The sequence below is a fragment of the Balaenoptera physalus genome, assembly GCF_965194825.1.
Source record: "Balaenoptera physalus genome assembly, chromosome: 2".
In the NCBI taxonomy this organism is placed as follows: domain Eukaryota; kingdom Metazoa; phylum Chordata; class Mammalia; order Artiodactyla; family Balaenopteridae; genus Balaenoptera; species Balaenoptera physalus.
In genome coordinates this window covers 148,782,016-148,809,353 of record NC_138883.1, presented here as the reverse complement: position 1 = coordinate 148,809,353, position 27,338 = coordinate 148,782,016, and the positions used below count along the sequence as shown (strand labels likewise).

The window sequence follows — 27,338 nt, the reverse complement described above, 5'->3', positions numbered from 1 at the left end:
ATTGATCTGTGTGTTAGTGGCACACTGCCTGCCAATACCTCTGTCTTGGTTACTGTATCTATATAGTAAACCGTAATATTGGGTAGAGTGATTCATCCCACTTTATTATTTTTTTTAGTCAAGATTGTTTTAGTTGTTCTACAGGTTGTACCTTTCCATGTAAATTTTAGAATATGTTGTCTCTGGCTCCAAAAAAATCTTGCTGAGGTTTTACTAGGAATTACATTAATTCTCTATAGCAATTTGGAGAGAATTAACATCTTTCTATGTTGAGCCTTCCAATCCATGAACATGGTATATCTCAATTTATTTAGATCTTCTTTGATTTTTTTCATCAGCATTTCATAATTTTCTGCATACAGATCCTGTACATGTTTTGTTAAATGTATACTTAAATATTTTGTTGTCTTTGGAGTGATTGTAAATGACATTTGTTTTTAATTTCAATTTCTGCATGTTTATTGTTACCATATGGAAATGTGATCAATTCCTGTATGTTGATTTTGTATCCTGTGACCTTACTGAATTCACTTATTTGTTCTAGTTTTTGGATAGATTCCTTGGAATTTGCTTCCAATTTATGTGCATTTTATTTCACTTTCTTGCCTTATTTCACTAGCTAGAACATTTAGTACTATGATGAATGAATGTGGTGAGAGTGGACATGTTTGCTTGTTCCCAGTCTTAAAGGGAAAGCATTTAGCCTTCCACAATTAATGTGACGTTAGCCATAGGATTTTTGTATATATTTTCCTTCTCTTTTGTGTGTGTGTATATATATATATTTTTTTTTTCAAAATGAGATCATTCCCTTCTATTCCTAACTTTCTGAGAAGTTTTTAAATTAATAGGTGTTGGATTCTATCAAATGCTTTTTCCTTATCAGTTGATATGATCACAAGATTTTTCTTTACCTTATTGATATGGTAGATTACATTGATTGATTTTCTAATGCTAACCAGTTTTACATACCTAGAATAGATATTTCTTGGGCATGGTTTACAATCATTTTTGCACATTCTTGGATTCAGTTTCCTAATATTTTGTTGAGGATATTTTGCATCTAAGTTCATGAGAGATATCAGTCTGTTGTTTTCTTTTTTTTTTTTTTTTTTTTTTTTAAATTTTATGTATTTATTTATTTTTATTTTTGGCTGTGCTGGGTCTTCGTTTCTGTGCGAGGGCTTTCTCCAGTTGCGGCAAGCGGGGACCACTCTTCATGGCTGTGCGCAGGCCTCTCACTATCGTGGGCTCTCTTGTTGCAGAGCACAGGCTCCAGACGCGCAGGCTCAGTAATTGTGGCTCACGGGCCCAGTTGCTCCGCGGCATGTGGGATCTTCCCAGACCAGGGCTCGAACCCATGTCCCCTGCATTAGCAGGCAGACTCTCAACCACTGCGCCACCAGGGAAGCCCTGTTGTTTTCTTTTATGAATTGTCTTTGTCTGGTTTTTGCATCAAGGTAATAATAGCCTAATAAAATGAATTGGAAAATTTTTCTTCTTTTTGGAAGATATTGTGTAGAATTGGTGTTAATTCTTCTTTAAGCATTTGATAGAATTTTCCAGTGAGACCATCTAGGCTTGGAGATTCTTTTTGGGGAGATTTAAAATTATAAACTTAACTCCCTTAATAGTTATAAGGCTATTCAAATTTTCTACTTCCTGTGGGTGAGTTGTGGTAGTTGTGATTTTCAAGAAGTTGATTCATTTCATTTAAATTTCAAGTTTATATGTGTAGAGTTCATATTATTCCCTTACCACAATTTTAATGTCTGCAGAGTCCATAGAGATATCTCCTATTTCTTTCTGATATTGGTAATATGTGTCCTTTATCTTTTTTCTTGCTAGAGGTTTGTCAATTTTTTTATTCTTTTCAAAGAACTAGTTCCTTTTCCATCAATTTTCTCAATTATGTTTCTGTTTTCACCTTCATTTATTTCTGCTCATTATGACTTCCTTCCTTCTGCTTGCTTTGGGTTGATTTTGCTCTTCTTTTTCTAGTTTCTTGAGGTAGAAATTAGGTTATTGATTTGAGATCTTTCCTAGTTTCTTATGTAGTATAGAGTGCTATAAATTTTCCTCCTACTATTGCTTTAGCTATGTCCCACATATTTTGATATGTTTTATTTTCATTCAGTTCTATGTGTTTTTAAAGTTTTTTGAATCTTCCTCTGTGATCCATATATTATTTAGAAGTGTGTTGTTTAATTTCCGCGTTTAGAGATTTTTCTTATAATAGCAAAGAAAAGCTACAGTATGGCCAGAACTTCCATGTTAAGGATAAGTAAGATGAAAAGACAATATATGGCAACCACACAAGTATCCTACCAAAAGAAAAGGGAGAGGAAGGAGGAAATAAAAAACAGCCCATAAACGGATCAATCACTACAGTAGTGGGTTTGGAAGGCAGAGAAGCGTTCTTTCTTTTTTTATGTTCTGTAATGGTATAAAGACTATGAGAACCATCTGTTCCGTGACCCTTTGAAAAGGTTCATCAGTCAAATTATGTGAGACTGGTGATGTTTGAAGGACATTTAGTTATTTGGCAGGTTTTGCATTTTTTCATATTTGTGATCTCTTTGGACTTTGAATCATTTTTAAAGTCATGAGTATAAATACTTCATAGTATTCTTTCATAAATATTTAGTAATATTTTTATAACTTATGTTCCTCTGTAAGCAAGGTTTTATCTACTATATCAATGGTAATTTATATATCTTGAATTTTTTTCTTGATTATACTTATGAGTTAATAATTAAACAGCATATTAATTAGCTTGCAAAGGTAGGAGTCTTTTTTCTCTCTTTTTTCTATTGTGGTAAAATACACATAACATGAAATTTACCATTTTAACTATTTTTAATTGTATAATTCAGTGGTGTCAAATACATTCACATTGTTGATGTTGTACAGCCATCACCACCATCCATTTCCAGAACTTTTTCATCTTCCCAAACAGAAACTCTGTCCCATTAAACAATAACTTCCCATTCTCCCCTCCCCCAGCCCCTGGAAACCACCATCTACTTTCTGTCTCTATGATTTTTGACTACTCTAGGGATCTCACATGAGTGAAATCATACAATATTGTCTTTTTGTGTCTGGCTGATTTCACCTAACTTCATATTTTAAAGGTTTCTTTTTTCCTTTAGTTGGTAAGTTTAGCCTATTTATATTTATGCTTGTGAGAGATGTTTGGTCTCAATCCTATTGACTTGTATTTTATGTGGTTTGTTTAAATTTTTACAGGGTGCCTCAGAACTGCAGAAATGCATTCTTCATTTCTTATACTCCCCTTGACTTGGCCTGTCTCCACTGATTTAGGAAAAATAAACTTGACCCTTATCACTACACATTGATTTAGTCTCTTATCAGCTGAAAACAGTCTCTCCAAGGTTAACATTATCTTGTTCCAGAAGGTATTCAGCCCTTCAGCACTTCTCCCCTCTCCGTCTTCTCCTTTTCTGTCCCTGGTGGCATCTGGGTCTGGGGGGCCAGATTGAGCATCACAGCAGTGGGGGTGGGCAGGGTGGCGCTTGCTCTGTGCTGTCATCCGAGCCCTCTCTGGCCTGCACTGGATCAGCTGCTGACATCTGAGGTCCTCTCCAGGGCCTCACCTCCAGATCTAGCTGCTTGGGGTTCTCCTGTCTCTTCTAGGGACTGCTTGGGGTACAAACGAATTCTAGGGCCCCTCATGCCCCACATGTCCCTTTTGAGTGTAGGTGTGGGGGAAGCATCGCAGACCCCTCACCCTAAATGTGCCCTTTGTCATTTTCACTGCCTTGTAGCAGCCCCACCTGAACTCCAGGCAACTTAAAGACCAGGCTCCGGACACAGGGCACGCATCCCCAGATGCTCACAAACAGGTTTCGGATTCCTGCAGCCAAGTAACCCTTATCTCAGCCTGATGTCAGAGGGGTGAGGTGCTGGGCTTCTGAGAAGGGACCCAGGCTGAATTCTGACCGTCTAGTCTGCTTCCTGACCGCTCAAGGCACCACTGTCTCTTTCTTTCTGGAAACTCTGTTCTTAGGTCACATTCCCTGTCATCCTCCCTCCCGCCAGTCCTACAAGCGCCCCAGGACTCCTCCTCCTCCCAGGATCCAGAACGAGCCATGGCAGGAGCTCAGAGAACATTTTCTGAATGCTGGTCTGAGCAGGGTCTTTATCGCAAATTGAACATTCTGAGTGTGACAGCCCAATTCGGTTAGCCAAAGTCATCTAATTAATAGTTTCACAATTCAGTTATTGTTTATTAAAAGTCATCTATTATTTTTATGAGCCACTTATTTTATTTCTTATTGCTGAGTTCATCAGGACCTCAGGTGGAGATCCTCAATGGTGCATTTTGGAGGAGGACCTTGATTTTATGACTGTCTCATTCTTTCCAGAGCCTGTTAGAATTTTTTCTTGATACTTACAGCTGCACTTATTACCAGCACTCTAATCTCCAAATTGAAAGCATCCAGTAACCAAGCCAACACTAATTAGGAAGCCACAGCCCTCAGAGGAGCCCCACTGTAACCAGGGCAACCCTGATTTAGCTTCATTGTGATGAAGAATAAATTAGGAGAGGACACAGCCTTTGGCTGGGGCTGTTGGGAACGCCTGGCTTTAAAGATGGAAGGAAACTGGGCTTCCCTGGTGGCGCAGTGGTTGAGAGTCTGCCTGCCAATGCAGGGGACACGGGTTCGAGCCCTGGTCTGGGAGGATCCCACGTGCCGCGGAGCAACTGGGCCTGTGAGCCACAATTGCTGAGCCTGCGCTTCTGGAGCCTGTGCTCCGCAACGGGAGAGGCCGCGATGGTGAGAGGCCTGCGCACCATGATGAAGAGTGGCCCCCACTTGCCGCAACTGGAGAGAGCCCTCGCACAGAAACGAAGACCCAACACAGCCATAAATAAATAAATAAATAAAATTTAAAAAAAAAAAGATGGAAGGAAACTTAGCTGAAAGTACACAGGCCTACTCGGTGTCTCCTTGGCCACCCTCTCCTTCCAGGTTTCCATTGTTGCTGAAAGGTGTAGATTTTATTCTACTAATCATGGGTCAAGAATAGTCGGCCCCTCTGGGCTTCACAAGGAATTTAGCTTCTGACTGTTCTTTGTCGTTTGTTGTGATGACACAGAACTGTTCCCTTTGTAGTAACACAATTCTTTTTTAATTCACCTGCATGTGAATTTGCCACTATCATCAGTAAACAGATTTCATAGCTAACGCAGCAGCCTGACTCCAAACCCCAGAGTTCCCTAGCAAAGAAGACATTCTCAGCAAAATAAAAATTGATATGTTTAAAGTAAGCCAACGGTGGTTGCATACAAATACTTATCTGTCCTGTGTACTTGCATTCATTGGATGATACATTTTCACACAGACACAGAGGCAGAGCCACACGTCTGGAATGTCCTGGGTGCCAGGGATGTGGCAATGACAAGTCAGACAAGTCCTGGCTCTGCATTCCGTGTGCGGCTCATGTTCTAGGCAGAGAGGTGGGTGACAGACGGACAAACAGGAGAGACAGGTAACAGGAAACAGGAAGGGCTACAAGGAAAGGAGCAAGGAGGTGTGCCGAGGTGGCCCAGTCTTCTCTGAGCAGGTGACAGGTGGGCTGGGGCCTGAGTGATGCAGGGAAGCTCCCTGGGGAGGGGGGGGGGAGCGGGGCTTCAGGTCCGAGGGTAACCGGAGTTTGAGAGCAGGAAGCCCGCGGGCATGCGGGGCACAGAGCTGGCAGCCTCAGCCCAGGCCGAGTGTCCCTCTGGTCTCTGTGGACTTGGAAGGACTCAGACCCTGGGATTTCTCTCCGCTGGACCTGACACCTGCCTCGGCCTGTCCTCTGGTGGTTTCATCCATGCGACTTCATGGCTGGGCCACTTCGGGACCTCTTCTCATCTCTCCAGTCTCCAGCCACCCGCTGGATAATCTTGCCTCATCCGTGTACGTAGATCTGGGTGAAAGCCGTGGGCAGGGTCGATTCGCTGCCCTGCCTCCCGCGACTGCTCACGGAAACGTAGCAAGAACTGGGAGGTTAACCGTCATCTCTCCTGACAATGTGGACCCCCACACATCACCTGGCACTCCTCGAGAGACCCCCAGGTATCCACACACGTAGGGTTTTTCTCTTGCCTTCTGAGTGGGGCTGCGTGTGTCCGGGGGACAGAGCAGGGTGGGAGCTGGGAGTGCGCCGGTGTCAGACGGGATGAATCCTCTTCTCCACCCTCCCCAGAGCACCCGCCTTTCTCCTGCGGAGTTGCCGAAGGGGGAGGCCTGGGGAGGGAGCTGGGGGTCCAGGTGCCCCAGGGCCAGCCTCTCAGGTGACCCTCTGTCCCCCAGCCCTCACCCTGGCCCCAGAGGCACCTGCTGAGCCGGGCTGACTGGGCCAGTGTCACAGTGAGCGGGCCTCTAGTATCTGCCGGAAGTGTGGTCTCCAGAACAAAAAGTGGTGATTGAAACTGGCCATTTCTTGAGGGTGTTAGTGGCTCACCTGACGGGAGCACCAGTCACACTGGCGTCTGCGTCCCCAGAGCCCCTAGATGCCCGTTGTCAGAACAGCAGGCTCACCAGGAAGAAGGGCGTGGGCGCCGAGATGTCGAGCTAGGAGTCCGGCTGTAGAAGATGGAGGGCGGGGCAAGGGGTGGGGTAGGGCACCTCCCCTCGCGGAAAGGAGAAAACACAGACCCACGGCTGCCAGGCGCAAACGCACTCCAGCCCAGAACCCAGAAACCTTGGGAGCCCGGAACTGTAAACTTTTCAAGAAAAGCCAGGAGCTGAGATTTTTATGTGCCATTCCCCAATTTTACCCTCAAACACTAGGTGAGCCTCTCCCTACCCTATCCCTGCCACAAGAGTAAAATACAATTTAAAAAATATAGTTAGAGAACAAACTTATGGTTACCGGGGGGGAAGGATGGGGAGGACGGATAGTCAGGGAGCTTGCGATTGACGTGTACACACTGCTATATTTAACTGCTGTATTAACTGCTGTGTATAGCACAGGGAACTCTGCTCAATATTCTATAACAACCTAAATGGGAAAAGAATTTGAAAAACAAAAATAAAATAGGATAGAATAGAATAGGACAAAATAAAATAAAATCAAAATCATTGTCCATTTGCCCTGCCCACGTCCTACCTCCCCTTGTTATTTTTTTTTTAAAAGATTTATTTATTGATTGATTGATTGCTATGTTGGGTCTTCGTTTCTGTTCTAGGGCTTTCTCTAGTTGCGGCAAGCGGGGGCCACTCTTCATCGCGGTGCGCGGGCCTCTCACTATCGCGGCCTCTCTTGTTGCGGAGCACAGGCTCTAGAGCGCAGGCTCAGTAGTTGTGGCTCACGGGCCTAGTTGCTCTGCGGCACGTGGGATCTTCCCAGACCAGGGCACGAACCCATGTCCCCTGCATTAGCAGGCAGATTCTCAACCACTGCGCCACCAGGGAAACCCCCTCCCCTTGTTCTTATCTGACCCCCGCCTTATCTGGTATGTTCAGACCACTGAGATGACGAGCAGAATTCATTCATTCAGGCCTCACCGGGGCTCCGGTGCTGAGGGTGCTTTCACTTTCACCCAGAAACACACAGCAGCGCTGTGAGCAGTGCTTTCTCGTGAGTAACTCTGAAGGTCACACACCCTTACGTTGGATTAGAGACCAGAAAACAATGAAAACTAGTAAACTAGTAAAAACATTCTTTCTTGGTGGATGGTTTTGTTATGTTTTAGGATGAACAGATACCAGTGGGCAGGCATTTATGTCTGGAAACAGAGTGATCTGGTGGGGGGTTGCTGAGCCTGAGGGAGCCGGCAGCCCTGCAGTCGCCCCCCAAAGCTGGGGGCCTGGAGGGGAAGCAGCCCCCCGCAATTCCTCCTTCCCCAGTCCTCCCGGTGGGCTCTTTGGAGTGTTCGATGTGGAAGACATGATGGATGTTATTTTAAAAAGAAGGAGGGAGAGAAAGGAGGGAGGTAGAGGGAGGAGGAGGGGAGGGATGTGGGCAAATTAGTCCCCTCCCGTGAGGGTGGCGACAGGCAGGGGAAGATTACAGGCTGAGAAACCAGGCAGGAGAGGGGCCATTTCATTTTCTAAAACACTATTTCCCGAGTTAACTTGACCTCAGAACCTCATTTAGGTCCTTTGCGATGTTTCTGTTATTCCAAACACTGCTGCTGCAGCACATCCCTGCTTGGGTCTCTCTGGAAGAAAAATGCTAAATGCGTCTCATTTTCCTGTTAACCAGCCCTTTCTCCATTTCCGCCAGCCAAGTCGGGCTCTGCTTTGATTACAGTGCTAACTAATGACATTTCAGAGTCTGGCCTAAAAAAACATGACTCTATATCATTAACAAAAGGCAGGGAGGAGGTGAAGGCCCCACCCCCGCTGGTCCAGAAGAGGCATCTGCGTCCAACCAGTTCCACGCCTCTCCTGTGATTGGGACATCTCAAGAATAGCAGTCTCGTTTCCCTGATCAACAGGGAGGCTGATGTGAACAGTCATAATTTACCAACTTCTGCTGTCCTTGAGAGTGTCATTTGAACAAAAAGGTCTTGTAAAAACTCCCAAGTCTGTAGAAATTGTTGCTGTGTCCTATGAAGATAACCGCTGGATCTCTGGCAGGAATGTTACAATGGCACCTTCAGATTCTACACTCTTTAGACTGATTCTCTCTGTCTCTCTATCTCTGTCTCTCTCTGTGTCTCTGTCTCTCTGTCTGTCTCTGTCTGTCTCTCTGTCTCTCTCTGTCTTTGCCGCTCTCTGTCTCTCTCACAGTGGCACTCACGTGATGAAAAATTAAAAGTCTATGCCTCTTACATTTATTATTCTACAAATAATTTGAGCATCTGTTGCAGAGGCAACAGCTAAATTAGCAAACAGATAGACTCTGACAAAATGAAGACCAAAATAAAGGTAAAATATCTGACGATATAAATAAAAAGCAGGTACTGTTTTTTTCCCTAAAAGGTCAGGGAAGTTTTAAAAGCTTAATTTTATGATTTCTATAATAAAAGTTGTATCTCTGGAATTAGATATCTTTTTTCCTTAAATGTTTTATACACACACACAATTTAAAAAAACACACAAAACCCTAGATTCTCAACGGATTTGGGGTTTTAAGGGAATTTTGTTAATGGATGTTCCCATTGACCCTGTGATACACGTTCCGAAGTGCAATGAAAGTCAGAGAATGGAGCAGCTCTTTGCTTTCGTCAGCAGCGTGCCCATATCCTAATGCACTTTAGTGATGTGGAGAGTGGAATTCAGAAACGTTGGTCAGTCATCACCATCAGGCTTCCTTGACAGAGTGAAATAGCATAATGAAAGCAATGTAGGGACAAAAACGTCAGTTTAAAGGTGGAAATTTTAATTGTAATGAGTTTGGAAAGACTCCGAAGAACAAGCCTAATGGGAACTTTTGGGGTCCTGGCCTCTCTGAAGCCACAGAGAGGAAAGCTGGTCAAACCTGGCCTTGGGACCCTCCTCCCCCAGTGTCAGGCTGGGCAGTGCTGGAGCATCACACACCCGGGCCCCTGTGCCAGCGCCCAGCCCACAACGCCCAGTAAGTGCCAGAAGTCAGGCTGACCGCCAGGCTACCTGGCCTCCAGTCTCTATGTAACCAAAGCTCGATTTCCCCTTTTCTCAGAATAAAGAGTTCCAAGGGGAAGTGAGCCACAGCTTCAAAGTCAGTGGACCAAGGGCTGGGACCTGGCTGCTGAGAGGTTTGGGGGCAGGCTCACTGCCCAGTGATTAGCACTTATCAGCCTGGCCTTCCGCTCCCAAGATGCCCAGGACTCGCCCCAGGTCGGGGGGTTGGGAGGGTTCAGAGGGGTGGCGGGCAGCACACCAGAAGGGTCCAGGGTGCTGGGGCCGAGGAGTGGCCTTCCCATCACACGGAGGCTTGCAGCTGGGCTGCCTGTCCTGCTCCCCTCCTGGCTGGAGTTTCCTGTCACAGCACACGCCAGGGGTCTGCATCCGGCCGGGTGCATCCCCACACAGCACACCCCTGCATTAGCTTTACTGTCCTGCAGATGGTGTGTGTATGTTTGCCATTTTACTACAGAACAAACTATAGTGATAAAAGCAAAATGCAGAAGTCATCTGAGGGAAAGACTGGAGAAATATTTTGATTTTTACTCTTCCCATTGTGATGGAGAAATTTGAATAACTGCATATTTTACAGAAGAACATTTTCTATCACATCCTGTGATCTTGAGTGTTAGGAGTAATGCTTGATACGTATTCCATACCCCCGAGATTCAGTCTAGGATATGCATTAATACATTTGAAGTACAGGTATTTATTGAAAATATACTTAAGGATGAGATGAATTAGGGTAACAGGTGGTTGGAGAAGGATTTATCATGCTTTAAGTTGCAAGCCTGTTTTGGAATATACCCAGGATTTGTTTTAACCAGGTACAGCTGGATGACAGACACGGAAACAAACGCCTTGAAAGAAGAGTGTGTTATTCACAGTTTCTAAGAAGAGGGGGCTCCCCAGGCCAGGCAGGGCCACACGGGGAAGCACCAGGGCCAGTCAGGAGGCAGATGGAGCAAAGGGAAGGTATGGGCATGAGCCTTTATTGTGGTTTTCGTGGAAGGAATGGGGCAGGCAGGGTAGGTGCTCTGAGCAAGCTTAGGATCGGCTGGTTTGAATAAAGCCAGCAGACTCGGGCCTGAGGGTTGTCCCTAGTTGTCAGGTCCCTGGCCCTGGGGCGTTTAGGGTGCGGGACTACTGGCTTGGAGTGTGAGAGATAAAGGAGGTGGCTGGGGTGTGGGTGCTGGATTTGCAGTTCACATGAAAGGCAGGCTCCTAGGCCAGCTGTTCCCTATCCAGGAACTAGCCAGCCCTGGAAAGGCACTCTCTCCAGGATGAACAAGGCTCCAAGATGTCAAAGCATCACAAAATACAGAAAATAGAAAACATAATGAATACAAAACCTCCTTGAAGCCTTTAAGAGCCAACTGAGTTAACCAAAGTGACACTTTTGCATCCATCTTCCTTCGTATCATTCTTCATCTATTGGTTTATTTCAGAGCTGGCTGGGAGCAGCTACCCCATGCAGGCCCTGCATAGCCCCGGGGAATGCAGAGGGAAAAGCAGCCCTTGTCCTGGGACTGTGCCCTGTCACTTTGATGGGGTGACAGTTGAGTAAAGTGCCCTGCAGGAGGACCAGTGCTCTGGGAGAAATGTGCAAGGGGAGCAGGAAACTTGAGTTTCAGGGGGGCTCAGTCCCTCCGGAGTGGCAGAGAAGGCTGCTCAGAGTAGGGAGCTTGTGCTGAGTCTTGGAAAACCCGTCCTTCCCCATCCTCCTCTCTTCAGGTGTGAGACGGGTGTGTTCCAGGTAGAGGAAATAGCATGCGAGGAGCCAAGATCAAAATGCAGCTTCCTTTTTGGTTTCCCACTGTCCCTCGAAGGTCTCCTCCTGACACATTGCAAGTGTCCAGCTCTGTGACTTTTTGCAAATGAACAAACTCATGGGACCAGCACCAGATTCAGAAGCATCACCACCATCCCTGGGAGCCCCCATCTCTCCTTCCCCCCAGTTGCTACCCTCCCCAAGGGCACCCACCATCCTAATGTCTGTCGGCACAAAGGAGCTTTTCCTGGCTTTCAACATTATAGAAACAGTCATACATTACATCCCCTTCTGTTTCCTGCTGCTTTCATTCAACCTGTCTGTTCAGTCATGTTGTCGCAAATAGCTCTGGTTTCTCATTGTAAGAACCCACCACAGTGAATGTTCCCTTTCTTCTCTTGATGGCCATGAGGTTACTTCCAGGGTGGGGCTCCTGGTAATGGTGCCTGCACGGTGTTTGGTGCCCATCTTCTGATGGACACGCCCACGTCTTTCTGTTGCTTATGCCTGGATTAAAATTCTGGGTCATAGGGAACACCAACGTTTAACTTTGGTCGATGCTGACAGTTTCCAAAGTGCTTTGTACTAATTTCCACTCCCCCCAGCAGTGTTCGTGTGTTCCATTTGCTTAGGAATCTGACATCTGTTGTGTGTAGGCGTCTCCCCCAGACGTGGGCTGTCCCTGGTGCAGAAGCTCCAAGGGGAGATCAGTTCTTCCAGCTGCTGGGCAGAGGTGAGGAGACCTCATCACATGCTGGCATTTCTTAATCATTTCAAAGTGGGTCATGCATGTTTAAGGAATAAACTAGTCCTCCCTCAGTAAGCATCAACATGTTATGGTATCCTCATGTACATTTGCTCAGAAGCATTTCTTATAGGCATATCTACTATGGCAAGTAGGTTTCACCTCAAGTGCCAGCTTTTATCATCCGGCAGCAGGTGCTGAGAGCAGTGTGTTAAGTAGGATTCTGAGGATGTACTGGGACTCTATGGGGAGAAAGTGTGGTAGATGTGCTTACCACAAGCAAAAGAGGGAGAAGTGATAGGATGTGTGTCCCGTGTTTCCAGCCATGGGGGTGCACAAAAGTGAGTCCCAGTTCTCAAGGATCCTACAATGCTTTTTAAGAAGAGAAATAAAAAGGTAGAGTTAAAATACCATCATAAAGCAAGCGCCATCACTAAGAAATGAGCAGTGAGTCTGGGAGGAGAGAGGACAGAAGTTTTAAATCTCACCGTGGAGATCAGGAACGTTTGCATCACAGAGGAGACCGTGGAGCTGGGCCTTGAGGAACGTGATTCCGTAAGGGACTGGTTGGAGGGAGCAGTCCAGGGAGGGAACACCGTAATAAAGGCCAGAGTTGAAAGGTCTCGGCGTGTCCTGGGAAGGGAAGCAATTTGATGTGTCTGAACGCAGGTGATGTGGAGAAAGGCTGGTGTGGACTTATAAGTACAAGTTCTAGATTCAGTCCTGGCTCCGACACTGACCAGCTCTGTGACCTCGGGCAAGTCACTTAACCTCTCTGAGCCTCAGTTTCTTCATTTGTAAAGAGAGGTGATAATAGAGAATGGAAAGCCCTTAACACAATGCTCACATTAAACTGAGTGAGTGTCACCATGTCGTAGCAGTACTAATATTTATCACAACTCAGTGATGTTGTGTGCGCTTAGAATTCTTTGTAAACATACATGTGTATGTGTCAGCACATATGTGGGTGGCCAGCTGAGCCAGAGAGCCACCAATATACCGAAAAACTGCTGAGATGTTGTATACCTCAGACTTACACACTGTTATATGTCAAATATATTTCAATTGAAAAAAAAAAATACTGCTGAGACTTCGGTATTTCTGTATTTTCAGGGGACAGAGTCACATGGTTGGAAGGCCTCCCCACTCCCAGCAAGGGTCAGCTCGCCTGAAACATTCCTTCTGGGGCTTGTAGGACCCTGGGGGCGGGGGTGGATCCAGGAGGGGCTGGCACATGAGGCCAGGTCTCTGGCTTGGCAGGGAAGCTGGAGTGACCACCACTCCCCAGTGCCTGGCTGGACACGTCCCCAAATATGGTGAGACCTACCACCTCTCTGGGCACAAACAGGGGCCCCCGGTGCCTCCAGAGTCAGGAAGTGCCGGGGGAGGCCGCGAAGAGAGGCAGCTGCAGGGCTGCAGGGGCAGATGGATTAAGATGCCTGGGAAGGGGGGGTGGTCCACTGTCGTCCAGCCCGTGGCCCCCCTAATGTGAGCTCCCGGCAAGATCACACGGGGAGACAGTGGTAGAGAACTAGGGCTCATGGGTCTCAAACTTTCTATGTTCACAGCACACCTGTGAATAGTAAACATTTTGGCAGAATGTTGAAGAGATTAAAACCCTTAAACTAAGTCAATCAGTAAGTCAATGTGGTGGTAATTGTTTCTTTTTTTTAACATCCCTATTGAGATATAATTCATATTTCCATACTATTCACGCACTTAAAGTGTACAATTTCAGTAGTTTTTAGTATATCTGCCAATATGTTTAGAACATTTTCATCACCTCAGAAAGAAACCCTGGAGCCTTTGGCTATCACCCCCTCCACCCCCTACTCCCCCCTGCACCCCCAGCCCCAAACAACCCCTCATCTTCTCCCCGTCTCCATGGATTTTCCTGTTCTGGGCATTTCACGTGAATGGAGTCAGACACCACGTGGCCCTTTGTGTCTGACCCCCTCCATTCAGCATTACGTTTTCAGGGTCCATCATGCTATCACATGATCACTGGAGTTTCTAGGGTCTTACCAGTGTCATCCAGCATCTGGTGTGTCCTCCAGCCTAAGGGCCTCTTGTCCTGCATCATCAGGGCCTGAGCTCCAGGACCCCTCTGCTGCCGAGGATAGGGACACGCAGGACAGAGGTGTCACTCAGAGTGAACGGGGCCAGGCCTGGATGAGCTGAGTTACTGGGTTGGGCAGGTGTCCACAGATGAATGCAGGTGTCTGTGGAAGTGGTAGACTCGTAGAAGTATTCGAAAATAGGGGTGAGTCTTGACAAACGTAGTTTCCAATTATAATAGAAAAAAAAACACCAACCATTAACAGCATATGCACTTTGCACTTTTGTTACCACCAGCGTTCTTGGCCTCCTTAAGCAATAGAAATTGATCAGAGGCCCGACAAGAAATTCAGGCAAGGCTTTACTGGGACCCCTGCTGCAGCAGGGGGGAGCAAGAACAACCAACAGGTGCCCGTGCTCTCTCACTCAGGGAGGGGTGAGCTGGTTCCTTATATGGGGTGAGGGTAGAGGTGTGTCCAGGGGTCGGGCAGAGGGGTGGCTTAGGTGTTTTGCCCGCCCCTTGGTGGTGTTGTGTGCAGGGGGCATGTGCAGTACCCTGCTTTTGCTCCCGACACCCTGCTTTTGCTCTGGGCTCTTCAGAAGTGGCACATGGGCTTTTTGGTTTCTTTGTGTCTTGCTGTCCATAATTTACCCCAACTGCGCATGCAAGCAGTTATTTTTAGTCCCTTATAGTTTCTTTGTGTTTTGCTGCTCAAGAAGACATTCGTCCAGGTGCAAGCACTGCAGCAAAGGGTCCCAGGTCCCAGGTCCCAGTCTGTCTTATTTTTACCTCCATAACCTCATTTGATGTTCGTGGTGACCTCAGGACCCTAAAGTTCAGAGAGGTTCAGTGGCTGGGCCTGGGTCACTGTAGCAGGTGGAACCCGGAGCGAGCCTGCCTCTGTGCCCCACTCTGGGCTTCCTCTGTGTCCCTGCAGGCTCAGGGACAGTCCAGGACGGGCTGCTCCTCCTCCCTCCAGGCTCTAACCACCCAGCCTCCAGGTCCAGCCTCCCCGCTGCCTCCCTTTTGGAGTAACTGAAGGTCATATATCTGCCTCCTTTGTGCTTCTGTAAGAGACTCGCAGGGGCATCCCTCCCTTTCTGTTGTATACGCCCTTTCTCCTCCCAGACAGGCTGATGGGCCCTAAATTAAGGGGGCCAGGCTGGCTTTTCAATGTTCCAAAGAGATTCATGCAAAATTACCGTGGCTTCATCTGCAAAGCTCTGCTATGTGGGTCCCAGTGACCCAAACACAGAGGGGCACGCCTGAGATAAATCTGCCAGCCTCTGCGCACCTAGATGTTGAGGTTAGGGAACTAATCAGGAGGTTTCCAGAATTTTTCTTAGAATTAATCATAAACTCAGTGGAATAACTGAAGGAAAAGATTGATTTTGATGTCCATTCCCTGGGGTCGCTGAAGGGTTATTTGATGTGATGAACTGTGCTTTCCAGCCGAGCCCAGTCTCTCCCTTCTTCCCCAGGAAGCTCTCTTGCCATTTACATTAGCGACTTCAGTGCCAATGCCAAGGTAGGACCATGGTCATATGAAATCACTCCTTGTAGGCTTTCGAGATGTGGGAGAACATACTCCATCAGGAGAGCCAGACTTTTTCCAGGTGATAAGAACACAGGGATTCAGTGTAACCCTGGGCAGCACCCCCTGCTTGAGGGTCGTGGCAGGTGCCACCTGCCAAAGGGGGAGCTTGGGTGCCAATATGGTTCCATGGGAAGAAGAAAGGAAGATACCCATTTGGTGCCTTCCTCATGGCTTCTTTTTATGGGTTGATTAGACTCTAAACCAGAGGAGCTTTGGGAAGGCTATTTGGCCCGTGTTCTTGGGGGCAGCTGTCTCCCCGGTGTGTGCCTCGTTGGTGCCCAGCTCCCATTCAGCCTCGAGGCGGGCCTGTGAGCCGAACTGTTCCAACTGGACTTCTTCTCTAGGACTTGAAATCTTTTTTTTTTTTTTTTTTTTGCCATGCCGCGCAGCATGCGGGATCTTAGTTCCCTGACCAGGGATCAAACCCGCGCACCCTGCACTGGAAGCTCGGAGTCTTAACCACTGGACCGCCAGGGAAGTCCCAGGACTTGGAATCTTTATCAGAGTCACCGATGGGTGGGGGAAACGAGGGACCTCCACCCAGCTGAGCATCTGAAGGAGATGGCACATATTTCAGGCCACCTAGATGGCCTCGACTGCTGCCTTGCAAGATTCTTCCATGGTTTACACCCTTCTCATGTTTTCATAAACCTGTTCTTTTTTTCTACATGTGCCGATTTTATTAATTGATTATTTCATAGAAAACCATCTACAGTGGACCCTTGAACAACACAGGTTTGAACTGTGCGGGTCCACACTCACACACAGATTTTTTTCCATGGATGCGACCTGCAGCACTACTGGATCCGTGTTTGGTTAAATCGGGGGTGACGACCATAAAGTTATACACGGATTTGGGGCTGCACAGAGGTCGTCACCCCTAACCCCCGCATTGTTCAAGGGTCACCTGTATTTTTTCTAGATATTCAAATTTACTGGCACAGTTAGTCCCAGCATTTTCTTCTTGTTTTTAATCCCCCCTGCTCTCGTATTTATGTCCCCTTTCTCATTCCTAATGCTGTTAGGGATATTAACTCTTTGCCCATCTCCTGAAAATATATCCAGGAGCTCCAGACCCACAGCCTAGAAGCTTGGTGGCCTCAGTGGGAAACGTGTGTGTTCTGACTGTTCGGCCCCAGGCCTCATTGGCCAGTTGTCCCCCATGCTTTGTCCTGGTCTGTCTTTTGTTTTGAGACTTCACAGATTCTGAGGTTCTTGATTTGCTTTTCAAAGGACTCCACACATCCATGTTTCTGCAACCATTCTTTTATATATTCCTGTATTTTTATTGTTTTAATTTAGATGCTCAGTCAAATATATTTTATCTTTAAAGACATACCAATGGCCAACAGGCACATGAAAAGATTCTCAATGTCACTAGTTATTAGAGAAATGCTAATCAAAACTACAATGAGGTATCATCTAACACTGGTCAGAATGGCCATCATCAAAAAGTCTACAAATAACAAATGCTGGAGAGGGTGTGGAGAAAAGGGAACCCTCCCACACTGTTGGTGGGAATGTAAATTGATACAGCCACTATGGAGAACAGTATGGAGGTTCCTTAAAAAACTATAACTAAAACTACCATATGATCCAGCAATCCCACTCCTGGGCATATATCCAGACAAAACTATAATTCGAAGAGATATATGTACCCCAGTATTCATAGCAGCACTGTTTACAATAGCCAAGACATGGAAACAACCTAAATGTCCATCGACAGATGAATGGATAAAGAAGATATATATATACAGTGGTACATATATACGACGGAATATTAGCCATAAAAAAGAATGAAATAATGCCATTTGCAGCAATATGGATGGACCTAGAGATTATCTTACTAAGTGAAATAAGTCAGAAGGAGAAAGACAATATCATATGATATCACTTATATGTGGAATCTAAAATAGAGCACAAATGAGCGTATCAACAAAACAGACTCATAGATAACAGACTGGTGGTTGCCAGGTGGGAGGGGGCCGGGGGAGGAATGGATTGGGAGTTTGGGGTTAGAAGATGCAAGCTATTATATATAGGATGGATAAACAACAAGATCCTACTGTATAGCACTGGAAACTATATTCAATATCCTGTGATAAACCATAATGGAAAAGAATATATATGTATAACTGAGTCACTTTGCTGTACAACAGAAATTAACGTAACGTAAATCAACTCTACGTTAATAAAAACAAAAAAAAATTTATCTTTTTATGTTTTTGAGACAACTGTAGACGAATAGCCTATTATGCCATCACCCTTTATTAGCAAACTATCTTCTCCTACTGCACTGAAATGCTTCTCATATACTGGATTCCTGTATAATTTCTGAAACTATTCTATCTCATTGAACTCTTAGTCTATTTTTAAGCTGTTACCTTAGTGTTTTGATAATAGCATCTGGATAATTAACTTAATGTCTGTTAAGGCATCCACTCCTCCTATCATTCTTTTCCAGTTTGGGGGGATAATTCTTGCACATTTATTATTCCGAATAGTCTTTAAAATACTTTTGCCCAGTACTGTCCACTCCACTGGGACTCCGCTTGGGTACCAGCGCACCTGTGCATCCCTGGGAAGGACCAGCATTTTCAGGATGTCACAGATTTCTACTTAGGAGCCGATTATGCCCTCCATGGATTCAGGCTGTATGTATCAGTCCGGGTTCTAATTTGTGAAGAAACCAACTTGAGCTATTTTCCTTCTGAAGGAATTATTATAGGACCCTCAGTAGCTCAGAGTCTCCAGAATAGCCAGAAATCAAGTTTGGGGACTACAAAGCCAGGAAAGGAGTGATGTCCAAAATCACACCAAGGAACTGCTTGCTGTAAGGGGGACCCTGTCATCACCCCTGGGCTTGTGGCTGACCCCGCTGACTGTGGGCTCTGGACGCTGCCCCCAGAACCCCAGCTCCTGCCCTTCTGGAAGCAGCACATGTCTGCTACTTGCAGGGCCAGAGTGGAGCCGGTTCAGTGCAAGCCTCTTTGCATCCCAGGCTCCCACCTAGAGTCTCCTGCAGGCTTGTCATGTCCCATGGGGGGAGCCTGGGGCGTCTGCCTGCTCTCTCGCTTCAAGGCCGCCTGGGGAAGCCTTTCTGGGAAAAGTGGAAGACATAACAAAGAGATTCCTCAAACTGGGAGGGGGGCTCAGTGGTAGCGGGCAGCCAGATAAAATGACCCACATCTCCTGTACCTGAGTTTTTGCCATTTAATAGCATTTTATACATAGCTTCACATAGGTCATTAAATTGCCGTGTTTAATTTCTAAGTATCTTATATTTGTTATTACTTTGAATAGAATATTTTTTTCTTTTTTTAATTGGTTGTTACTAGTATATTTTTTTCATTGGTTTTTAAAATTTTTAATTGGTTGTTACTAGTATTTTTTTAATTGGTTGTTACTAGTATCATATTTATTATAACCAATGTAACAAATACTCTTTAATTCCCGTCATTTTTAGTATAGTCTCTTAGATTCTTTTAGATATTCAACCACATTTGAGAAGAAAGATAATTCCATCTTCTCCAATATTTACACAGCTTACAGTGTTTTCCCATTTTATTAAATTAGCTAGAGTTTCTAAAACAATTGTGTAGAATTGTGGTCATGGGTGTGGATAACTGTCTCATTCCTGATCTTAGTGGAATTGCCTCCAGTATTTCTCCAGTTCAAATGATGTTTGCTTTTGATATTTGCTTGATAAAAGCCTTGTCAGGTTTAAGTCGTTTTCTCATATTCTTAATTGACTTATACTTTTTATTATGAACGCCTGCTAAATTTTATGCAGTGGTCTTATGATATTTATTTATAGGATCGCATGATTTTTCTCTTTTGATTTGTTGATGGAACAAATTTCCTTAATAGATTTACCACTGTTTTAGAATTCTGTTTCTAAAATGAACCTTGGGTATTTTTCAGGGTAACCTAGGCTTTGGAAACAAGTAAATACATAATGTTTAACAGAACAAAGTTTTACTTCTCCCTTGTGCTATGTGGCCAGCCAGGCCTGGGGCTGCAGCAATCAGAATGCACACATTGACCAATGAGGCTGCTAAGCTTCCAGGTTCTGGACATATTTTCAGGAGATGCTTTCTGAGTACAGAGCCAACCCTAGGGAAAGTGTAGCCAGAGACTGAGAAAGACAGCACTGAGACCATTTCAGTACCTGGCTGCCACCATGCCTGAGTTCCGAACCTTGGACTCTTTGGTTTTGGTTTTATGAATCTATAAATTCCCTTTCTTGTTTAAGGCATTTTGACTTGGGTTGTATAGTTCTCATTCAAGATTACTTTTTAATACAGCCATGGAATATAATTCCTTTAATATAGCATTGGATTCAATTAGCCAGTTTTTTGCTTAGAACATTTGTGGGGTTTTTTTTTTATTGAAAGGAGAAATTGGCCTTTTGGTTTGTTAGTGGGGATGCGGAGCTTTTGTTTTTCCTTTTCAGAATTGCTGGTAAGGTTATGCTAGCTTTATAAGGTAACTGTGGTGTTTTCTTCCTTGTCTCTTGGTCTGAAATTGTTTTGAAAGGTAGGAATTATCTTTTCATTAAAGGTCAGAGTGAACTCAGCCTGAAATGCCATATTGGACTTTCCAATCTCTTATGGTTATTGATCTTTAGGTTTACTGCATCTTATGGACTCAGTATCATAGTTTTATTTTGCTAGGAAATTATCCATGTCCTCTAGATTTTCAAATTTATGGCTGTAGAGCTACCCATATTCTTTTAATCTCTACTATATTTACAGTTAAATCTCCTTTCTCATTCCTATTGTTGTTTACTTTGGCTTTCTTTTTAAAAAATCAGTCCTACCAAGGATTTGCATTATTATTATTTTTTTTGGTCTGTTCAAGAATCATCATTAGGCTTTATTCGTCCTAATACCCTTATTTCTATTCCATTAGTTTCACTTTTTACGTTTGTTAAATTTCTTTTTTTCTGTTTTCTATTATTTTGTTTTCATTCTTTTCCTAATTTAAGTTTTACATTTCATTTACTTTCAAGCAAGCCCATCCATTTTTAACTTTTTCTATTGAGAAATACAAAACACATATAGGAAAGTGCACAAAACAAAAATATGTAGCTTAGCAATTTATCAAGAGTTAAATAACCATGTGACCTCCACTGAAGTCTAGAAATAAAGCATCCCCAGCATCCCAGAGCCCTCCTTATGTACTCCCAGTTCACTGCCTCTCCACCCCCCCAAAGATAATCACTATGCTAATCTTTATGCTATTCACATCTTTAATTTTTTAAACAATTGTACCAGCTATGCATGCATCTCTGAACACTATAGTTTAATTTTGTCTGGTTTTTTGAACTTCATCTCAGTAGAAGTATTTCTTTTGTATCTGGCTTCCTGTGCTCAACATGCTGTGCGGTATACTCGTGTGGCATGTTGCTGTATTCATGTTCATTGCTTTATAATATTGCATGGTATGAATATAAAACAGTTTATTCGTCCATTCTGCTTTTGATGGACATTGAGCTCTTTCCTGTGTGAAACTGTTTTAGGTAATGTTGCTATGAACTTTCCAGTACACATTTTTTGTAACCATTGCATGTATATCTGTTGGATATAGTCCTAGGATGGAAATATCTGTTGGGTATTATGTTAGATTGAGGCGCAGTCTAAGTAGATAATGCCAAACTGTTTTCCAACATTGCTGTCTCAATTCACACCCCACAGAAGTGTATGCGTTCCTCTTGCTTCACATCCTTATCCTCACTTGGTATTGTCTATTGTCATTATTCTTCAGTTTTAGCGATTCTGATGGGGATGTAATGACATCTCACTTTATTTTGATTTCTGTTTCTCAGAGTACTATTGTGGTGGGGCTCAATATGGCATGTTTCATAGGAGTTGTTTGTCTTTTTCTGAATATTTAAGACAGAGCTTTTTGTTTGTTTTCGATATAAGTCATCTGTCACTTACATGTGATGCAAAATCTCCTCCTATTTTTACTCTCTTATGGGTATAGTTTGATGAAAAAATTTTAATTACAAATAGTCAAACACATGAGTCATTTGTTCATTCTTAACACATTTTGAGCCATGTTTAAGAAGTGTTTCCCTATCCCAGGGTCATGAGGATATTCTCTTATCTTACCTTCTCACAGTTTTATTGTTTGGACCTTCATGTATTCATTTAATAATCCATGATAAAAATGCTTTAAAGAACATATATATTTAATTAGGTCCTATTTGTTTATTTTTGTTTTTATTTCCATTACTCTAAGAGATGGATCCAAAAAATATTGCTACGATTTATGTCAAAGAGTGTTCTGCCTATGTTTTCCTCTAGGAGGTTTATAGTATCTGATTTTACATTTAGGTCTTTAATCCATTTTGAGTTTATTTTTGTGTATAGTGTTAGAGAGTGTTCTAATTTCATTCTTTTACATGTAGCTGTCCAGTTTTCCCAGCACCACTTATGGAAGAGACTGTCTTTTCTCCATTGTATATTCTTGCCTCCTTTGTCGTAGATTAATTGACCATAGGTGCGTGGGTTTATTTCTGGGCTTTCTCTCCTATTTCATTGATTTGTATTCCTGCTTTTGTGCCAGTACCATACTGTTTTGATGACTGTAGCTTTGTAGTATAGTCTGAAGTCAGGGAGCCTGATTCTTCCACATCCGTTTTTCTTTCTCAAGATTGTTCTTGCTGTTTGGGGTCATTTGTGTTTCCATACAAATTTAAAAAAATTTTTGTTCTAGTTCTGTGAAAAATGCCATTGGTAATTTATAGGGATTGCATTGAATCTGTAGATTGTCTTGGGTAGTATAGTCATTTTCACAATGTTGATTCTTCCAATCCAAGAACAGGGTATATCTCTCCATCTGTTTGTATGGTTTTCTGCCTCCATCTCTCTATTGTTCAGGCAAAGGTAGTTTGGGTAAACATGTGGGTACTGGAAACCACATCACTGCCTGTATAGAGCACGCTGACGTTATACAGGAGGGAGTGAAAGTCGTGCACACAACCTGGCCTCTGAAATGTTCTCATCCATCTCACAGCTGTCCCCAGGCTCTGCAGGCTACTGGGAGCCCATGGTTCCCTGTCACTCCAATACCATCTCTGTCCCCATAGCCAGCCCCTCCCCATACTGTCTTACTCCTGCTTCAGACAAGAGATAAATCAACCCCTAGAAATTTTACATAGTTAGGCCTCCAATTCCAGAATAAATATTTTCTAGCAAAGAGGACCAGAAATAAAGTTCCATACAGGGATTTTCAGATTTCAGCAATTTTGTTTCCCATTCACTCTTGTTGTAAATCTCAGTGCCTTAAACAGTGGGCTGAGGGCGGGTGTGTAAGACACCTCGGGAGAAGGCCAAGAAGAGGCCCCTGTCCCGGGCTGCCTCAGGGGGGAATCGGTAGCCTCAGCTCCCCAGAGCTGGGCCTTGTCAAAGATGAACAGAGCTGTACCTCAAAGTGGTGAGGACAGGTTTTCATTAGAAGTAGAATGTGGCAGTTGGGAGGAGAGTCGAGTGTGTGCCTGAACTTGACTTCAGTTTGCACAGGGTGACCAGGCGTCTTAAAGGAAGGATGAGGGAGTGGGGGTGGGGGGGAGTGGGGCCTCAGTAGAGTCAGGAAGTGGAAAATCACAACGGGTTAGCAGGGTCCATGCGAAGATGCCCGCTGTCTGTGCCAGCTGCTGGCAGTCACCGAAGACAGGCTTCCCTCCCACAGAGGCTGGGACAGGGGCCCTCTCCCGAGGCTGGAAAAAGCAACCAGTTCTCCTGGCAGCCTTGGGCTTTCTCAGGCAGGCATTTTGGGGGGGATCAAGTCCTGTAGGGATGTCACCTTGAGCTGTTAGAGCATGTTTGTGTGTTCAGGCCTTTATAGGCCACAGTTGAGGCCTTGTGGGGAAGAGGGCTCGGGGGAGCCTGGGCAGAGTTTGACCAGGAGGGAGCCTGTCCACCAGCCTCCCTCCGGCCTCCCTTCTGGGTGGTGCCGCCCCTGCTCCCCTCCCATCCCCCTCAGGTCCAGGATGCTCCGAGGCAGAGTGGTCCTTTCCCTGAGCACATGGCCAGCTCTGACGGCCAGGGTCCACCCGGCACCCAAGGCTGGGGACCTCTGAACCCCCAATGGGCAGGGGCACTTGGGGTGAACTTTTACCTTTTTTTTTTAACTTTTGTTTTACCTTTTAACAGTTTTACCTTTTCCCTCGTTACCTTTTAAAACTTGGCCTCGAGAATCATAACCCTTCTTTTCCAGTTTCTTGGGACCAGAAATAAACGTTGCCAATGACATGACCGTGGAGATTTCAGTGGCCAGAGAGCCACGGCCATTCCCCTTGGTCTGGCTCATGCCTCTCTACCAACAGCGGCCCTGACGCTGGTGGGCAGCGGGCCCTGTGGACCTCCAGGGTTGGGTGCGGGGTCAGGTGTGGGCTGCACCATCTCCGGGAGTGTTGTATGGGGGTGTTGTTATGGCTGCTTTAGCCGGGCTTCAGCCCTGGAGCCTGGAGACATCTCTAAAAACGTGAGCATCTCTAAAGGCAGGTTTCGCAGCCCCTCCTGCCGTAGGTGGGCGGCCGTGGCGGGGGACAGTGGTTTGTGCGGACACCGCCCTCCTCCCCCTGCCTCCAGCCCTGCCCCCGAGGCCCACGCGCAGATTTGGAGAATCACTAACGAGCAATCCTGGACACACGAGGTCCCCCTCCCACTCACTCAAACGTGTAGTGATTCAGATACATAAATCATAAATTATTTAAGAAGACTGAATGAAAAGAGCAAAGATTAGGCATAAAATAGGTAAAGGATAAACTATCTAGAGGTTAAAATAGATGAAAATTTGGCCATGGACGATGCCCTTGACCTATGGCTGTCCCTCTTTTAGTTCACTTTTCCAGAAGCCCGAGGCTATGAACAGTTGGGTGCGTGTGTGACAGCCCGACCAAGACTGGAGATGGTGGGGACAACTGCGTGTGTGTGCAGTGCAGTGATTCCTCTCTTATTTCTGCAGCCAGGCCAGGGCAGGTCCACTTCAAGCTGCAGGTCAGGCTCAGCTGTGCTCTGTGGCTCTCCTCCTGGGGTCCAGGCTTTTAAAAACACTTGAACTGCATTTTTTCTTTCCATAGTTTTTAATTTTCCCAGGTGTTTTTATTCATTCAGCCCTTATTGAAGGCCCACACCTCCTGGGCATTGTGAACATTGTAATGGTTAAGATGAGGCAGCTGCCCTTGGGGGCACACAGACACGAGTCACTGCTGCTGAAAAAGTGAGTCTCCAGCAGGGGAGAAGCAAGCAGCTCCCGAGAGGGAAACCAGACAAGGCCTCAGGGATGGTGCTGGAGTTGGGTCTTGACGGATGAGTAGGAGTTTGCTAGGCCATGAAGGGAGACAGGAGCTGCTGACCGTGGGAACAGAATGTGTGTTATCACAGACATGTGATAATGTCTCCATGCTCAACTTCATGTAATTTTCTGTAACTTTATAGCTTAGGTTTCTTCAAATTTATTTTTTTATTAATTGCTTTTAAAATAGAAATTTTAAATAATTCCTAATAGTGTTTCTGATGTCTTTTGTCTATTAAAAAAAATCATCTTGGCTTTATTATTTAAAGAAAACGAGATGGGATGCTTGTCACATTGTGTTCTTAAGCATGTGTGTAGCTCAAGCACGTGCCTGGTTTTAACCATGAGCTCTGTGTACCCCTGTCTAGATTAAGTTCGACAGCGTCGAGGTGTGTGTCTGCTGTGAGATGGAGCATCAGTCGTCGGGCTGCAGCAACCTCGGAGAGACGCTGAAGCTGAACCCGCTGCAGGAGGACTGCAACACCGTGCGGCTGACCTTGAAGGTGACCCAGGCTCTGCTGCTTCCGCCTCCCATCCCATCCTTGCGACGTCTCGACATCTCGTAGGAAGGTTTTATTAACTGCGTTCCTTTCAGTTCTTAGTTCATCCAGCTGGGTCACATGCAACAGGGAGTATCTTTCCAGAGAGCGTTTTAAACCATTAGAGATTTCCACTTTAAAGGTTTCACTTTCTGGGTTTTCCGTTTCCACCATTTCACTCTCTGACTCCCACATCTGTGAAGCAGGGCTGAATGGTTGAAAGAAGTTGTTGCAGATGTGGATGTGATGCGTGCTACTGCTTTTCCAACATTTTTTAAGAAATTTATTTATTTTCGGCTGCGCTGGGTCTTTGTTGCTGCACGTGGGCTTTCTCTAGTTGCTGCGAGTGGGGGCTACTCTTTGTTGCGGTGCGTGAGCTTCTCACTGTGCTGGCTTCTCATGTTGCGGAGCTCGGGCTCTAGGCGCACGGGCTTCAGTAGTTGTGGCTCGCGGGCTCAGTAGCTGTGGTGTGTGGGCTCTAGAGCGCAGGCTCAGTAGTTGTGGCTCACGGGCTTAGTTGCTCCGCGGCATCTGGGATCTTCCCGGACCAGGGCTCGAACCTGTGTCCCCTGCACTGGCAGGCGGATGCTCGACCACTGTGCCACCAGGGAAGTCCCTCCAACATTTTTCTAATTGAAGTATAGTTGATATACAATGTTGTGTTAATTACTGCTGTACAGCAAAGTGACTCAGTTATACATACATTCTTTTTTTATTTTCTTTTCCATTATGGTTTATCCCAGGAAATTGGATATAGTTCTCTGTGCTATACAGTAGGACCTTGTTGTTTATCCATCCTATATATAATATAGGACATCCATCCTGTATATAAGGATTGGGAGTTTAGGGTTAGCCTCTGATAACCCCAAACTCCCAATCCTTCCCTCTCCCACCCCCCTCCCCCTAGGCAACCACCAGTCTGTTCTCTATGCCTGTGAGTCTGTTTCTGTTTTGTAGAAAGGTTCATCTGTGTCATATTTTAGATTCCACATATAAGTGATATCATATGATATTTGTCTTTCTGACTTATTTCACTTAGTATGATAATCTCTAGGTCCATCCATGTTGCTGCAAATGGCATTATTTTGTTCTTTTTTATGGCTGAGCCAACATTTTTGCTAGTACATCATCAGGGAACAGATGGGTACTTATTTTGCCTTTTTAAAGATATTTGGAGCAAGAAATTTTATAGTCTCCCATGGCAATCTATTCTTATGTACAGCATCTGATTTTTCTTTAATGACATGGAAAATTGTTTATATCACTTCTTTCTTTTTCTTCCTACAAGTTTTTCCTACTCCTGAAAATCAAAATTGGCCGCTTAAAAACGCGTATGAACAATGAACCCGATTCTTCTCTTTTCCCTGAAACTAAACTGCTAAACATTTTTTGAAAGCTGCAGCTATGGTCCAAGCAGCCCTTGGTGGGTGGTAAAATGGTATTTACAGTATACAGGGAGCCCTGTAGTACATATGTGTGTAAGGGATGCAGTGTGTGGGGATCTGGAGGCTCCAGAGAGCCACCCCGGCACCTGGGAGAACGGAGGGCAGTGTCGCCGTCTGGAACGGGGGCCTGTGGTTGGTCCTCCATGGGTGTCATTTCAAATGCTGGCAGTGGTGAACCAGCAGGTCTGGGGAGCTCCCTGTGAACTCCAGTGCCCTGGGAAGCTGGCTGGCAAACGAGCAGTGGCTGCAGAGATAGAGGATGCGCCTGAGGCCCCCAGCACCTCCCTGTTTCACAGGGAGGATG

The 27,338-nt window shown here is 45.2% G+C and overlaps 1 protein-coding gene and 1 long non-coding RNA gene across 15 annotated transcripts in view; one reads left to right on the top strand and one right to left on the bottom strand.

Moving 5' to 3' along the window:
• LOC309654623 overlaps positions 1-27,338 on the bottom strand; it is a 457,474-nt gene that overhangs the window by 37,979 nt on the left and 392,157 nt on the right. The gene's annotated exons all lie outside the window — the stretch shown is intronic.
• ENTREP2 (endosomal transmembrane epsin interactor 2) overlaps positions 1-27,338 on the top strand; it is a 398,164-nt gene that overhangs the window by 308,312 nt on the left and 62,514 nt on the right. For 13 of the 14 annotated variants that reach the window (XM_082448764.1, XM_082448765.1, XM_082448761.1 and 10 more), the window contains one exon: positions 25,419-25,553. The exons of the other annotated variant lie outside the window; for it this stretch is intronic. In XM_082448764.1, the coding sequence (XP_082304890.1) occupies positions 25,419-25,553 (135 nt within the window). The remainder of the gene's footprint in view (positions 1-25,418; positions 25,554-27,338) is intronic. 14 annotated transcript variants of the gene reach the window in all.